This window comes from Rana temporaria, chromosome 12, assembly GCF_905171775.1.
Source record: "Rana temporaria chromosome 12, aRanTem1.1, whole genome shotgun sequence".
Taxonomy (NCBI): Eukaryota; Metazoa; Chordata; class Amphibia; order Anura; family Ranidae; genus Rana; species Rana temporaria.
The window spans coordinates 52407704-52422530 of record NC_053500.1 but is presented as its reverse complement, the minus strand read 5'-3'; the positions used below and the strand labels follow the sequence as shown (position 1 = coordinate 52422530).

The window sequence follows — 14827 nt, the reverse complement described above, 5'->3', positions numbered from 1 at the left end:
TAAAAGGAGATATAAAAATAAAAAGAGAGTAAAAATAAATGAAAAGATAAAAAAAATAGATAATTTAAAACAGAGATTACAAAAATAAAAATAGCTGGATTGAACACTTGGTTTATGTTATTTTTCTTCTCTTTTTATAATTAATATAAATGTAGGTTTCACTGAATATTGTCAGATATGTTTCTTGTCTCTACGTTTCCCACTACTGATACTCTCCTCACTCTCCTCAGACACAGACAGACACCACACTGAGGAAGAAGCGCGGTAACTGAGCATGTCCCATAGATGGGCGTAGCCCTCCGATCCCTGAAGCTGTGATTTGGGCGCAACTCTGACGGCTGGGCGGGGCGTAACTAGCGCAATGGTAGGCGTGGTGGTCCGTACTGGGTGTTCCCTCGCACGGTAGGTGGGCCTACACGGGGTTGGCTAAGAAACTAGACGTGATGACGTTCCGTTTTTTTGCGCGGCTCCGCCCCTAGTCAGTCAGTTCGTAGGGAGGTTCGGTCGGTACGGTGCAGTCAGTGGTCGGCTCAGCGGGTTTTCCTTCATACGTGACAAGGCTGCTGAGTTTGGAATTCCGTCATGCCGGACCGCAGACCCTTCGAGCGGCTGCCTGCGGACGTCAGGCCCGTCAACTACGGGCTGTGCCTGAAGCCCGACCTCATAGACTTCACCTTCGAGGGGAAACTGGAGGCCACTGTGGAGGTAGAATGGCTGGAGACAGGCAGTGTGTGGGGCAGCTGAGGAGCGGGGGGCTTGTGTCGGTCATGTGCAGTACGCCTGTGTCTCTGTGTGTGTCAGTAATGTTCCTGTGTGCGGACACATATACATCCCCCGTGTGATGACTGTGCACCCTCTGACACCCTGTACACACATTCCTGACATTATACTCATATCATACATCACACACTATTATTATCAGGAGTTTTATATTATAGGACGTTTATATGTCACATTATTACCTGAATGGGTGTTTTACTGTATATAAACTTCTTCTTTTTAATGAAAGTATTTTCTAATGTTGGATAATAATGTGAGGCCTGACTATTACAGGTAAACTCCATGCAGATCCCTGTCTGTAGCTCAGGTGACAGGTCAGGCTCCTGATCATGTGACAGCCAGTGGTCATGTGACTGGGAAGTAAATCCCACCTAAAGTGGAACTAAACCCTCCAATCCTTTACAGACCAGGAAGCTGCCATCTTATCCTCTGATCAGTGGCTTCCATGGTGCTGCACATGTGATCACCTATGACACCAGCCATTTGACGCTTCGGTTGACAGCTAACATAAGCGCGCTGGCAGCTGTAATTGTTATAATTCAAGGTATAGATTGACTCTGTTTTGGGAAACCGTTAAAGTGAAAGTAAACCCTCCTATCCTTTTCAGCCACCAAGGAAGCTGCCATCTTGGCCTTTGTTTACAAGAAGTATGGGTTTTCTGTGTCTTTTTTTTTTTTGGGGGGGGGGGGGGGGGGAATTTATACCTAGGTGGATGCAGCATCGGTCCCCCGACGCCTCTACACTAAGAACCAAGCAATCAAACACCGCTGATCACTCGGTTCTCACAGCTCTCTGAAACTGTCACTGCGGTCTGCTCTGCTCCTCCACATTCACTGGAGTGCTGAGCTGTGGAGGGGGTGGGCATGGCCTCGCTGAGAGCCTGAGCCTCGCTGAGAGCCTGAGCCAGGTGTTGGTCCAGAGATCTGGGCGGATCCCAACTCCGTGGTCATGACATGGAGCCTGGACCAACTTCTGTGATGGCAGCAGAGAGCGGACTTCTGCCCACTTTCTGCTGAAAACAGGTCACAGGAGAGCAAAATGGACCACTTTCCTGTGAGCCATAGAAGAAGCCCAGCCATACAAGCTTTGGCTGGACTTCTCCTTTAATCTTTAACTGCCATGGTGCTGCACATGTGATCAGTTATGACAGCAGCCATTGGCTGCCTTGACAGTTTGGTTGAGAGCAAAACCAATGCGAGTTACATTCCCGGCATGTGCTGGAAATGCAGCTGTTTTTTTTAAACTGTTAAGTCTATGGGTTTACCTCTGCTTTAGGGCTCATACACACCTGCTTTGTCTCTGAAGAGCGATCTGATGCTTGGGAGTGCTTTTTTTCAAGTCGTATTGAACCCTCACTGCCGCTTTTGGCCATACTTTTCTCCTATGGATCACATGAGTGCACTCAGTTCTGCACTCCTATGACACGTATTCTGCTGACCAGCAGACTAAAGCCTGCTTTCAGCTGACGGCACAGAGGCCATCCAGGCTCTGCAGGGATTTAGGCTGGATTTACGCCTATGGCATTTTTAGTGTTTTTTGCATTTTGCAGATTTGCACTACAGAACGTTTTCCATAGGAAACCATGTTAAATGGGCTCTAGTGCCAATCTGCAAAATGCACTAAAAATGCATAAGTGTGAATGAAGCCCAACTCTGATGCCTGACTGGCAGCTGGCTCAGCAAGCCACTGTGAGCCTGAGCCAGCCACTCCTGCCTTCCCCACAGCTCCAGTGAGCGCTGGAGGGGTAGAGCAGAGAGAGACGGACGCTGACTGTGACAGTCTCTGAAGACTGGGAACTCAATTGCGTTTGATCACTCATTTTTCGGTCTTAGAATCCCCGGGAACAAACTAGGTGAGTATGAATGTTTTTTTTTTTTTCTCCTCTTTTCTTGCTATACTTTAACCAGACACCCACACACATTGTACGCAGCCTCATTCACTTGAATGGATTGCACTTGGTGGATGGCACCGCCCTGCCAGGTGCAACAGGTGATACAATTCCTGCCTTGAAGCAAAGAATCACAACATATGTACACCACCAGCTGCTGTTTCTGCAGCAAGAATAGCTGTAATATTTGCTTGTGCGCTCAGCTGAACTACTTTCAAGCCATCAAATGAGTGGTGTCATAAATGATCACATGTTCAGCATCATGGCAACTGCTGATCAAACAGAGGCTAAGAAGGCAGTTTCCTTGATTGTAAAGGATAGGAGAGTTTAACCCCTTGGAGCCGGTGCCCCTATGACCCTCCAGACCCCTTTCACGCTGGGGTGCTTTTCAGGTGTTTTAGCGCTAAAAATAGCACCTGTAAAGCCCCTAATTTCTCCCCAGTGTGAAAACCTGAGTCACATTGAGGAGGCACGCTTGCGGGACGGGAAAAAAGTTCTGCAAGCAGCATCTTTGGGGCGTTGTAAGAACGCTGTATACCGCCCCTGCCCATTGGAATGCCTGAAAAGCGTCCCGCTAGCGCAAGGAATGCACTGCTTAAACAATGAAGTGCCACTAACCTCCCCGCAGCCCCAGGGGTTTAAAGGGGTTTAGGACACTGGGAGATGGGGCATGGTTTATGATCATGTAACCGCCGTGACAAGGGCCACACACTCATCACAGCTGTATTCCCCCAATTCACGCAAATGTGTCCATGCAGCATCAAGGCCCACACGCCGAAAGGCCACATATTTGCATGCGGCCACTGCCAACAGGTTGATATTAAATATGTGCCTGGGTTTTATGAATGTTATAAAGCAAGCCTTCATGGTTTTTATTTTTACACTGATGGTACCTGGTATTCTCTCTTCTATCCTAACTCCATCTGACCACGCTAGGCATGGAAACGGATTCATGCTGGTGTGGTCAGTTCACGTGCTGTGCAACCTGCTTGGCCTTGGTGTACCTGTATCCTCCCCGTAGTCAGTTTTGGCTTTCACCCACCCACCCAGGTCTGCTGTGTTGTTTGACAGCTTTTGCTATCAATAAACGCAGCATGACTAGACGAGGTGTTTTGGCACAGTGTCCTGTAACTCCATGCAGGAAGGAGGAGCCATCTGTGATATCAGACCGGCCACCTACTAGACATACTATCCTCCTTGCAATGAGGAACAGGGACAAACAGAGGCTGTTCTCATATGAAAGTGGTGTATGTAATGCACAAACAAAACACCCCGCTCTGTGATGTCCTGCGCTGCAGAGGAATAATGATCATGTGACTGCAGTAAAAAAGATAATAGGTTTATAACATTAAAATGTTATGTTTCAGAATGGTGGATTTGTACATCATATACTTTAACAGGAAGTGTGGATATGGACTACTGTGATTACTGCACTCATGGAATATAAAGTGACAGCTGCTGCAGAGGAGAACACCCACATGCTGTCACAGGGGTGAAAGAGGAGGTGCTTATCAACATGTTATACCCTAAATACGGTTGTAAGATGTTGCGAGTGGTGGAGTTTGCATTTAGGACCCACTTAGGCTGGGTTCACATATATGCAGAAAAAAATATAGTACAAGAGGCTTGAAAGAAACCATGTTTATCTAAAGTTATAACTTATTCCGCCCTAAATGGCATATAGAAAAAATATCCCAAACAGAGGGGGAGAAGAAAGGGGGGCTTTAGAAATGACAGATTAATTTACTATTAGAAAATGTATAAATTCTTTATTTAAAACATGATTTGTGGATATAAATGTTATCATAGAACTGCTTATATCCAGTTTGGCTGACCATAATAGACAAGCCAAACCGTATCGCACACATGTAGGACATGCATGACATAAAAACATGTAACAAATATTGCAAAAACCGTCCGGACACCGGGTGATTTGGGACAGGTCCGCTCCTCCCAGACAATACCGGTGTGTAAGCAATGCTGTATATGGAGCAAGCCTGTGCCAATCCCACTGGAGGCTGGCGCCTTTGGGGAGGGTGAAGGGGGTGAGAGGGACAGATATGACTAAATTATACTCATGTAATGGGGCTGTAAATAGTTCAAGATAAAGGAGACCTGTGGTCGATGAAAAGACGCTCCACAGAGGCCAGAGCATCACCTTCAGAGAGTGGTGCTGGTTTCTGTGCTGTTTCAGCGTTTTCAGGTGCAAAATTGACACCTAAACCGGACTGAAACGCACAGGACTCTTTGCGTATTTTCATCAAAACCGGCCCGCATGTATGTGAACCGGCTCCATTGAAAGCCAGTCTGGTTCACTTGTTATGTGAATCGCAATGTCGTGCAAAACGCATTCAATTTGTATATATGTGAACCAAGCCTTAAAGGGTTGTTGGGTGGAGGGGGTTTAAGTCTTCATCTTTTTTTTTTATTTTAATAGATTGCTTTATTAGTGGTTAGTAATCTCCTGTGAGACATTTCCGTTGATCCTAGGTGAAAGTACTTAGTGGTTGTAAACCGCTGGCCTTATATTTTTTGGGACCCTGAAAGGTAAAGGCATAATGTGCTAGTAATGAAGCCCTCCCACGCCGAGAAGTCGGCTCTGCAGGGCCTCCCGTCTTCACCAGTCTTGTTTCCGGGTTCATGGACTCCGGCTCTGTGACTGGCTGGAGCCACAATGATGTCACTCTTACACATGCGCCCAGAAGCCGCCGTTCACGGCACAGGGAGGGGAGGAGTTACCACTCCAGGCAGATCCAAGTTGTAATAGTCGTCCTCACAGAGACCACAAGTGCAGGCAATGCATATAGCGGAACAAAAAGAAATTAAATTATCTGGACAGCCGCACTCCAAAAAAACGTTTTTCCTTTATTTGTAAAAACGGGAGAAGCACCACAAGCCACAGCAAACTGAACGCTGTGGCTTGTGGTGCTTCTCCTGTTTTTACAAATAAAGGAAAACGATTTTTTTTGGAGTGCGGCTGTCCAGATAATTCTTTTTGCTCACGGCACAGGGCTCTGAGGGAATGGCATGGGTGGCTGTTCCTTCAGAGTGCATGCTCCAGTGATGACACTGGCTGCATGGAATGTATATATCTTATAGCCTTATTACAGGCTTGCCTAGAGGTAAAATTAAAAGTTGGAAGTTCAATTCCTCTAACAAATTACTAAATGGTGTTAGTTGTCCAAGGAGGAGGAAGTATTACCCACATCCCTAAACTGGTCAAATTACTAAAGGGAGAGTGTTCCTCTGAATGGGACTTTAAAGGGTGATACTCCTCTATAAATCAAAACCATACATCTAAGAGTTATTTATTTGAAGAATAGTTAGAGATAAAATCTATAGTACAAACAGTGCACAGGATGCAAAAAGAGAGATATACAATACAGTGAGAAGCAACCACTATTCTGTTGTATAATTAGAGCAACAGAGATAACCCCACGCGTTTCGAGTTGGCAATAATTGTTCTCTTCTGCTGTTCTCAGGCTGCACATTGAGGGCAGATTGGACTTCATCGAAACTGAGGCAGAATTAAGGCCCCCCCCCCCCTTTTCTCTCCCCCTTTTTGCAATGGACCCTAAACATCTGAAAATACTCATCGCTGCCTTCCAGTCCTCTGTGTCTTGTACCATCTAAAAACTAGCTAGCGATTTTTAGCACTTTGGACCAGACATGGGGCATTCTCCGCTGGGCATAGTCTGAAAAGGTTGCCTTTTCTGGGTATGCTTACATCTCTGGACTCAAGCTGGCTGGCTCAAGACAGCAGCACTCTTTCCAAATGTTTTAATTTGGATGCAAGCTTACTGTCTATGCAAATTTCATTATGTATTTCCATCCTGTGTTCAACCACCTACCCCTGAAGAAGAGAACAATTATTGGCAACGCAAAACGCATGGGGTTATCTCTGCTCTAATTATACAACGGCGTAGTAGTTGCTTCTCACTGAATTGTTTCTTTGCAGATCTCTTTTGCATCCTGTGCACTCTTTTGTACTATAGATTTTATCTCTTAACTATTTTTCAAATAAATATATATTTCTTAGATCTATGGTTTTGATTCTTAGAGGAGTATTGCCCTTGAAAGTCTCATTCAGAGGAACACACTCCCTTTTGTAATTCTTCAACAGCTGATATCATCGCCGCTGGTTTCCGGTCGCTCAGCAGCGCTTCTCCAAGCTTCTGTCCAGGAAGAGCATATTGAACAGGTCACATGATCACCTTGTTTAGGGACTACACGTCCCATCATCCATATCGCTATACTTTGTTGTCCTACATCTACCAGCAGTCATTCATATTCATTGGAGGAGCAGTAGAGGCAGGGCTTGCATACTGAGCCCTTTTTCAGGGCAGTCTGTGTGTGCACACAGGCAATGTGCGTAGGGCTGTAGTCCTGAGGGGAGTGCGGCTCCATACAACACAGAGAGAAAGAAGCCACCCTAACAATGGAAAGCGCAGCACTGTGGGGACCATCGGAGGCAGGATGAAAGCAAGACTTTACAACACTGAAAAGAGTAGCATTGAGAGTTCTGACATCTGCAGTGTATAGACCTCAGGTAATGTAAACTTTAGGGCTAGGTTCACATCTGTGTGTTTTTTTTTAGCACCGTTGCAGATCCTAAAACACACTACTAACCATTTAACCTCTTTGACTATGGGTTCCCTTCACATCTTTGCAGTTTCCTACAATGTGTTTTTTTTGTAAAGGTGCAGGGACTTTACATCCACCACACTGAGCTTTTTGCTCCATAGACTACAATGGAATTGCATAAAACATGCATGTGTGTGTGATTTTTGTGCATTTCCTTAAGACGCCTCCTCCCTAGAAACACTAACACTTCCCAAACAAAGCAATTGTGCACCAGATCATATCTCTCTCTCTTATTTCGGACTTCCACCTGCAGGGGGCATATGCACCGCTGACAGGCTGCTCCTCATGTCATAATTCACAGCAGAAGCCGATCTGCGGGTGCCGGAGGACATTAACAATGCACAAAGAACTGAGGTATAAACAAGGCAGGTCTCAGTTCTGACAAGAGGGAAGGAATGGATTCTGTGTTCCTACAAAGCAGGGACTAGAATCCATTACGTCCCCTAGTAAAAGAACACACACTGGCTAGGCACACATTTAACCCCTTGATCTCCCTAGATGTTAACCCCTTCCCAGCCTGTGTCATCAATACAGTGACTGTGCATATTTCTAGCACTGATCACTGTATTGGTGTCACTGGTTCCAGGCAAAGTCTCAGATTGTCTGCTGCAATATCACAGTCCCGCTATAAATCGCTGGTTGCCCCTGATACTAGCATAAATATATAAATAAATAATTCATAAATCTATCCCATAGATTGTAGGCGCTATAATGTTCGTGTAAATCAGCCAATATACGCTTATTGGGATTTTTCTACCAAAAACACATAGCAGAATACATATTGGCCTAAACTTACGAAGAAATTAAATTACTTTACATTTTTTTTTTTTTTTTTTTTGGATGTTTATTTCTAAATTGTCAGCCTTTTTTGTTTATAGCACAAAAAAAGACGCAGAGGAGAACAAATGCAACCAAAAGGAAGCTCTATTTGTGGGGAAAAAATACATAAATGTAAAGTTTATTTGTGTTCAATGTCGCACAACCGCGCAGTTGGCAGTTAAAGTAGTGCAGTGCTGTAGCACAAAAAATGGCCTGGCATGAAGGGGGGGGGGGGGGGGGGGGGGTTTAAATCTTCCTTCCAGCCTTAGATGATGCCTATTCATGCAGATATGTTTTATTAAAAATGATTGATTTATCATCCTACATGATTTGATATGGCATCTACAGTTTGTGCAGTGCTTTACAACATTGTATGCACTTTTAAAAGCTCAGACTGGGAATACTATTAGTTGTGCTGCACTACTCATGTCCTGAGAAACATGTTGACAAAAGGCAAATGCTCCCTGCGGGGCTCGTCATAAGATCACCCTAGGCTCACAGAAAAATGCTGCATAAAGTAATGCCGTGTCACTAAGGGCTCACTCGTCTGCATTTTTGCAACATTTTACAGTGCAGGTTGTCTGTCAGGTCGGGCAAGGAATGGTGTAGTGCTTGTGGTCTACTCATGGCACTGTTGTGTGTGTGTTTTTTTTTTTTGTTAACTTTACTTGAAGTAGCACTTAGTGATATTTCATTTGTCTCCGCAGACCAGCACAGTGTTATCAATGCACTGCCACTCAGAGCACTGAGAAAGTATGCCGCACCGCTGCATTCTTCCACACAGCTCTGTACGTAACCTCAACCTTGTGGTGGGTTTCGGCAGTTGCTGAGCCTAGAGTTCGACTTTGAGGGACAGCAAAACGGAAAATGTGTTCTTGTACAACCCAATTCCAAAAAAAGTTTTGGATGCTGTAAAATATACATAATAGAATGCAATTCTAAACCCATATTTTTATTTTAGGGCTGTTACTGATTACTTTTTTCATGTTCGATAAATCGTTTTTTTAATCGATTAATCGACTAATTTTGATTAATTATAACGCACATACAGATAGAACTACTTTTAGCTGATCTCCTTGCATTGCAACTCTACATAAGTCAGTGGTATACACTATATTCAATCACCCGACACTAGTTAGTTTCCACAATCCATGACTTAACTTCACAGTTCACACAAATACATTTTAAATTCAAATTGTGGCACAGACTTAAGTAATTTTTTCTTATTAAACTTTAAGAAAAACGTAGAAAGTTAGTTTAACTTTAATTATAAAACTTATCTAGTATATTGACTGTCGGTCACTTTATAGTAGGCAAGTAGGTATCGCTTTAGCCAGCCACACAGACATACCAGAGTGTTTACATTTTCTGGAAGCAGACATGATTGCCTTTTATTGACAATATACCCTGAAGAACTGAACAGTCTTTCGCAGGGCCGATCCTAGGGTCACAGGCACCTGGGTGCAGTAATATTTCTGGTGCCCCCACATGGGTGTGGACATTTTACTAACTCCTCCCCTTTTCAAATGATTCTATGGCAATGGCTCAACCACAGAAATGCTCCCTCACAAAGTCTTCATTACCCTGGGATCCTTTACACGATCTCTTAACAATAAACAAAATACAGGAAGAGAAGTAGAGTACTGTATTGGGACCTGGAGGGGGACCTCTCTGATGGACACAGAGGGCTTCTGTTAGAAAGACCCCCCAACATACTACAGACATGATACAGGAGACGGTCAGAGACTGCAGACATTATACAGGAGATGATCAGAGACTGCAGACATGATATAGGAGATGATTAGATACTGCAGACATGGTACAGGAGATGATTAGAGACTGCAGACAATAGTACAGAAGATGGTCCATTAGACTCCTTTCACACTGGAGGGTTTTTTCAGGCGCTTTAGCGTTAAAAATAGCACCTGAAAAAGGCTCATCTGCAATCCCAGTGTAAGAGCCCGGGTGCTTTCATACTGGAGCAGTGCGCTGGCATGATGTCCAAAAAATTCCGTCAAGAAGTATCTTTGAGGCACTTTAGTGTGTGTATACACATTGGCGCCCCCACCTCTGCAGGCGCCTGGGTGCAAAGCACCCTGCCTAGGATCGGCCCTGGTCTTTCGCACGGAACAGATGTTGCTGATACACAAAGAATTGTCTGCACAAAACTGCTTAGGACAGGAAAACTTTGGTTATTTTTGCCCCCTTCCCCTGATGAAGCCTGGTGCATCCTCCTGCTCCACAGATGCAAAGGTACCTCAATCCAATGGGTGCAGTTTGCTCGCATCCAGCAGGGTAAGTCTCATTGTCCAGGCTGTCCGGTGACGTCAAGAATTTTGATCGATCAAAAAAATTAATCGAGGAATTAATCTTTAATTTCCCCAGCCCTATTTTATTTACAGTAGAAAACACATCAAATGTTTAAACTGAGAAAAAAAAAAGGGGGGGGAGGTAATTTTGAAATTGATGGCAGCAACACGTCTCAAAAAAGTTGGGACTCTGTACGTGACTGGGAACTAAGAAGACCAGTTACTGAAGTTTTGGGTGAGGAATGTTGCCCCATTTTTGCCTGGTATAGTATAACAGCTCAACAGTCCTGCATCATCTTTGTCGTGTTTTTCATTTCAAGATGCACAAAATATTTTCAGTTGGTGAAAAAAGGTCTAGACTGCAGGCAGGCCAGTTAGAGAAGTTCCACTGATTAAGTTTATTAAGTCAGCAGCTACAGAAAGTGTAGCAGCTGACTTTTACTAAAAAGACACTTGCCTGCCCCATGATCCAGCAATGTGGCTGCCGGAAGCCTCGATCATCTACCCTGGCACTCTGCAGCACCGGCATTGCAAGTGTGGGCGCCTGGCTGTGACAGCTTGCAGCTTCACGCTGCACTCTCAGTGGCCAGGCAATCGTCTGGGAAGATTGCAGGGTGGGGTTGTGTAGGCAGACGGAAGGAAGAAGCAAGAAAGGTCCCTCTCAAAACCAGGTACCCACTCTCCAGCCCCCTACATGCCAATTGTGGCATCTCGAGGCGAGGAGTACTTAAAGCGGAAGTTCTACTTTTGGGTGGAACACTGCTTTAACACCCAGACTCTTCTACTACGAAGAAATGCTGTTGTCATAGATGCTGCATGTGGTTTGGCATTATCCTGCCTAAATCTTCAAGGCCTTCCCTGAAAAAGATGTCTGTATGGGAGGATATGCTTCTCTAAAACCTGGCTATATCTTTCAGCATTGATGCCTTTCCAGATGTGCAAGATGCTCATTCTATACACACTAATGCACCCCCATACCACCAGAGATGTAGGCTTTTTTAACTTGGAACAAGCCGGATGTTTTTCTCCCCTTTAGTCCGGAGGACACAGCACTCATGGTTGCCAAAAAGAATGTCAAAACAAGCTTGTTAGGCTGTACTTCTCCTGTGGATCACAGGAGAGCAGTTCGTTCTGCAGTGGACAGCAGGCTGAAACCTGCTGTCGACTGACATCACAGAGTTGGCTCAGGCAATGATTACGACCATTAGGATTAAAACCGCCCGCATGCCTGGACCGGCACCCGGCTCAGCCTCTCGGCGAGCCTCTGAGAGCCTGATCCAGCCTGACACCACCGCATTGCGGTGGTGTATGCTGCAAAAATACTGCATGTACTGCTGTTTCAGTGCAGCAGAGGGCCAGGCATTTTACTGTGATAGTAATAAAATGTGCAATGCACTGTGATTGACACTGTTGTCCTCCCACTGCACACCCGCTCAAATGACTCCCAAAATTAAGATGGCTGTGAGGGATGTGGCAGCGGCGTGATGGACCCTAGCAGGACAATGCTGGATTACTACCGTAGGTGGGTGAGCATATGAATTGTGTGTAATGCCAACAGAAAAGCGAAGAAAGAGCGGAAAATAGATTTTTTTCTCTCCAAAGCAGAAGCACATTACACCTGAGCACCAAAATCGCCATTTAATTTTTAACCACTTCCTTACTGGGCACTTAAAGGGTCACTAAAGGAATTTTTTTTTTTTAGCTAAATAGCTTCCTTTACCTTACTGCAGTACTGGTTTCATGTCCTCGTTGTTCGTTTTTGCTTTGAAGTAGCTGTAATTCTGCTGTGATCTCCACAATTCCTGGTTGCCTGTTTCCTTATAACCATGGTACTGGGAGATTTTCACGGTGGTCTAAGCCAGTGTTTTTCAACTCCAGTCCTCAAGGCACACCAACAGGTCATGTTTTCAGGCTTTCCATTATTTTGAACAGGTGATTTGATCAGTTTCACTGCCTTAGTAATCACCACAGTCGTCTTATCTAAAGGAAATCCTGAAAACATGACCTGTTGGTGTGCCTTGAGGACTGGAGTTGAAAAACACTGGTCTAAGCTGTCATTACTGTGTGTCTAAAACTCCTCAGAACCAATCAGATTCATTTTAAAAACAAAACACTGCCCTGGATTTGTTTGTTTTTGTTCTGTGAGTCTTCCCGACTCACCTCTCACCCGGAACTTCATGTATGTACCTTTAAAAACGAAAGTTAAAGCGGTGGTTCACCCTTAGAGAGCACTTTTTCCCCTTAGATTCATGCTCGTTTTGTCTAGGGGAATCGGCTATTTGTTTTAAAATATGAGCAGTACTTACCCGTTTACGAGATGCATCCTCTCCGTCGCTTCCGGGTATGGGCTGCGGGAATGGGCGTTCCTTCTTGATTGACAGTCTTCCGAGAGGCTTCCGACGGTCGCATCACGATTTTCCGAAAGAAGCCGAACGTCGGTGCGCAGGCGCAGTATAGCGCCGCACCGACGTTCGGCTTCTTTTGGCTACGAGTGACGCGATGGATGCGACCGTCGGAAGCCTCTCGGAAGACTGTCAATCAAGAAGGAACGCCCGCTCCCGAAGACCCATACCCGGAAGCGACGGAGAAGATGCATCTCGAAAACGGTAAGTACTGCTCATATTCTAAAACAAATAGCGGATTCCCCTAGACCGAACGAGCAGGAATCTAAGGGGAAATTTTTTTTTTTTTAATAAATGGGTGAACTCCCGCTTTAAACTAGAGGCACATTATATGATAGATTAAATTCAATTTTTAATCATTTTTAAAAGGAATCAGTTAACTTTTATGTCTCTATACCCAATAAACAGTCATTTCAGCAAAAAAAATGTTTTCCTTTAGTGACCCTTTAAACCCCCTTCCTGCCCAGAGGACTTTTTGAGATTCGGCACTGCGTCGCTTTAACTGACAATTGCGCGGTCGTGCGACGTGGCTCCCAAACCAAATTGATGTCCTTTTTTTCCCCACAAATAGAGCTTTATTTTGGTGGTATTTGATCACCTCTGCGGTTTTTATTTTTTGCGCTATAAACAAAAATAGAGCGACAATTTTGAAAAAAAATAAATAATTTTTTACTTGTTGCTATAATAGCTCAATTTTTTTTTTTATCCTCCTAGGCCGATACGTATTCTACATATTTTTAGTAAAAAAAAAAAATCGCAATAAGCGACTGGTTTGTGCAAAAGTTATAGCGCCTACAAAATAAGGGACAGAATTATTTTTTTTTTATTTATTTTTTTACTAGTAATGGCGGCCATCTGCGATTTTTTTTTTTTATTGCGACTGCGACATTATGGCGGACACTTTTGACACATTTTTGGCACCATTCACATTTATACTGCAATCAGTGCTATAAATATGCACTAATTACTGTATAAATGTGACTGTCAGGGAAGGGGTTAACACTAGGGGGTGAGGAAGGGGTTAAATGTGTACCCTAATATTAGTGTTCTAACTGTGGGGGAAGGGGGGTGACTGGGGGGGGGGGTGACCGATCTGTGTCTCTATGTACAAGAGACACAGATCCGTCTCCTCTCTCCCTGACAGCACCGCTGTCTGCGAGAGCCGGCAATGAGAAATTATCTCATATGTAAACATATGAGATCATCTCTCTCATTGGCCGCACAGATCGCCTAGGAAACGGCCACTCCGATTGGCCGTTCAAGGCGATCTGTGATTGGCCGTGTCCAAGGGACACGGGCAGCACAGCAGTTCCCCGCTGCGCGCTCGGGGAACGAGCAAAGGGGCGGACGTCAATTGACGTTGCCTCAAAGTAGAACCACCCTGCGGCCGTCAATAGTCGTACGGCCGTCGGGAAGTGGTTAATATTCAAAGAAAACTCGCCCATCCATCCAATTCTTCATGCTTTAGTTTGCTGAGAAATCACTTTGAAAAGGGTCCCCTAGCATTTCTGCCTATGGCCATCTTGAGTGAGGCTGGGTTCACACTTATGCAAGTTGGAGGTGGGTTTCCCTACATCCAATTCACATGACAGGAGTGTGTGCCCGGCTCGTAATGAAGTCTGTTCACACACTTTCAGGGCAGCCGCGGTCTGCATTTGGAAAGGGTCCTGTGTGTCTTTTGGTTTCAGATTTTTCAGGTACGAATTTAGGCAAAAATTTGGACCAGATTCGCACCTGAATTGGTGAACAGGGACACACCAGACCCCCTGTTAGCCGCAGCAAGTGTGAACCCAGCCTAAGGCCCCTTTCAGACTGGGGCGGGAGCTGCGGTGGCGGTATAACGCCGCTAAAAGTAGCGGCGCTATACCGCCGGGATTGCTGTGGAAATCAGCCGCTAGCGGTGCGGTATTAACCCCCGCTAGCGGCCGATAAAGGGTTAATACCGCCCGCAATGCGCCTATATAGAGGCGCATTGCGGGCGGTAT

General features: G+C 45.0%; 1 protein-coding gene across 1 annotated transcript in view; it reads left to right on the top strand.

Moving 5' to 3' along the window:
• The first annotated feature begins 465 nt into the window (after nucleotides 1-465).
• The window catches only part of NPEPPS (aminopeptidase puromycin sensitive), a 117705-nt gene continuing 103343 nt past the window's right edge, over nucleotides 466-14827 (top strand). The window contains exon 1 of the mRNA XM_040329795.1: nucleotides 466-705. Within this exon, the coding sequence (XP_040185729.1) occupies nucleotides 583-705 (123 nt within the window). The 5' untranslated portion in view covers nucleotides 466-582. The remainder of the gene's footprint in view (nucleotides 706-14827) is intronic.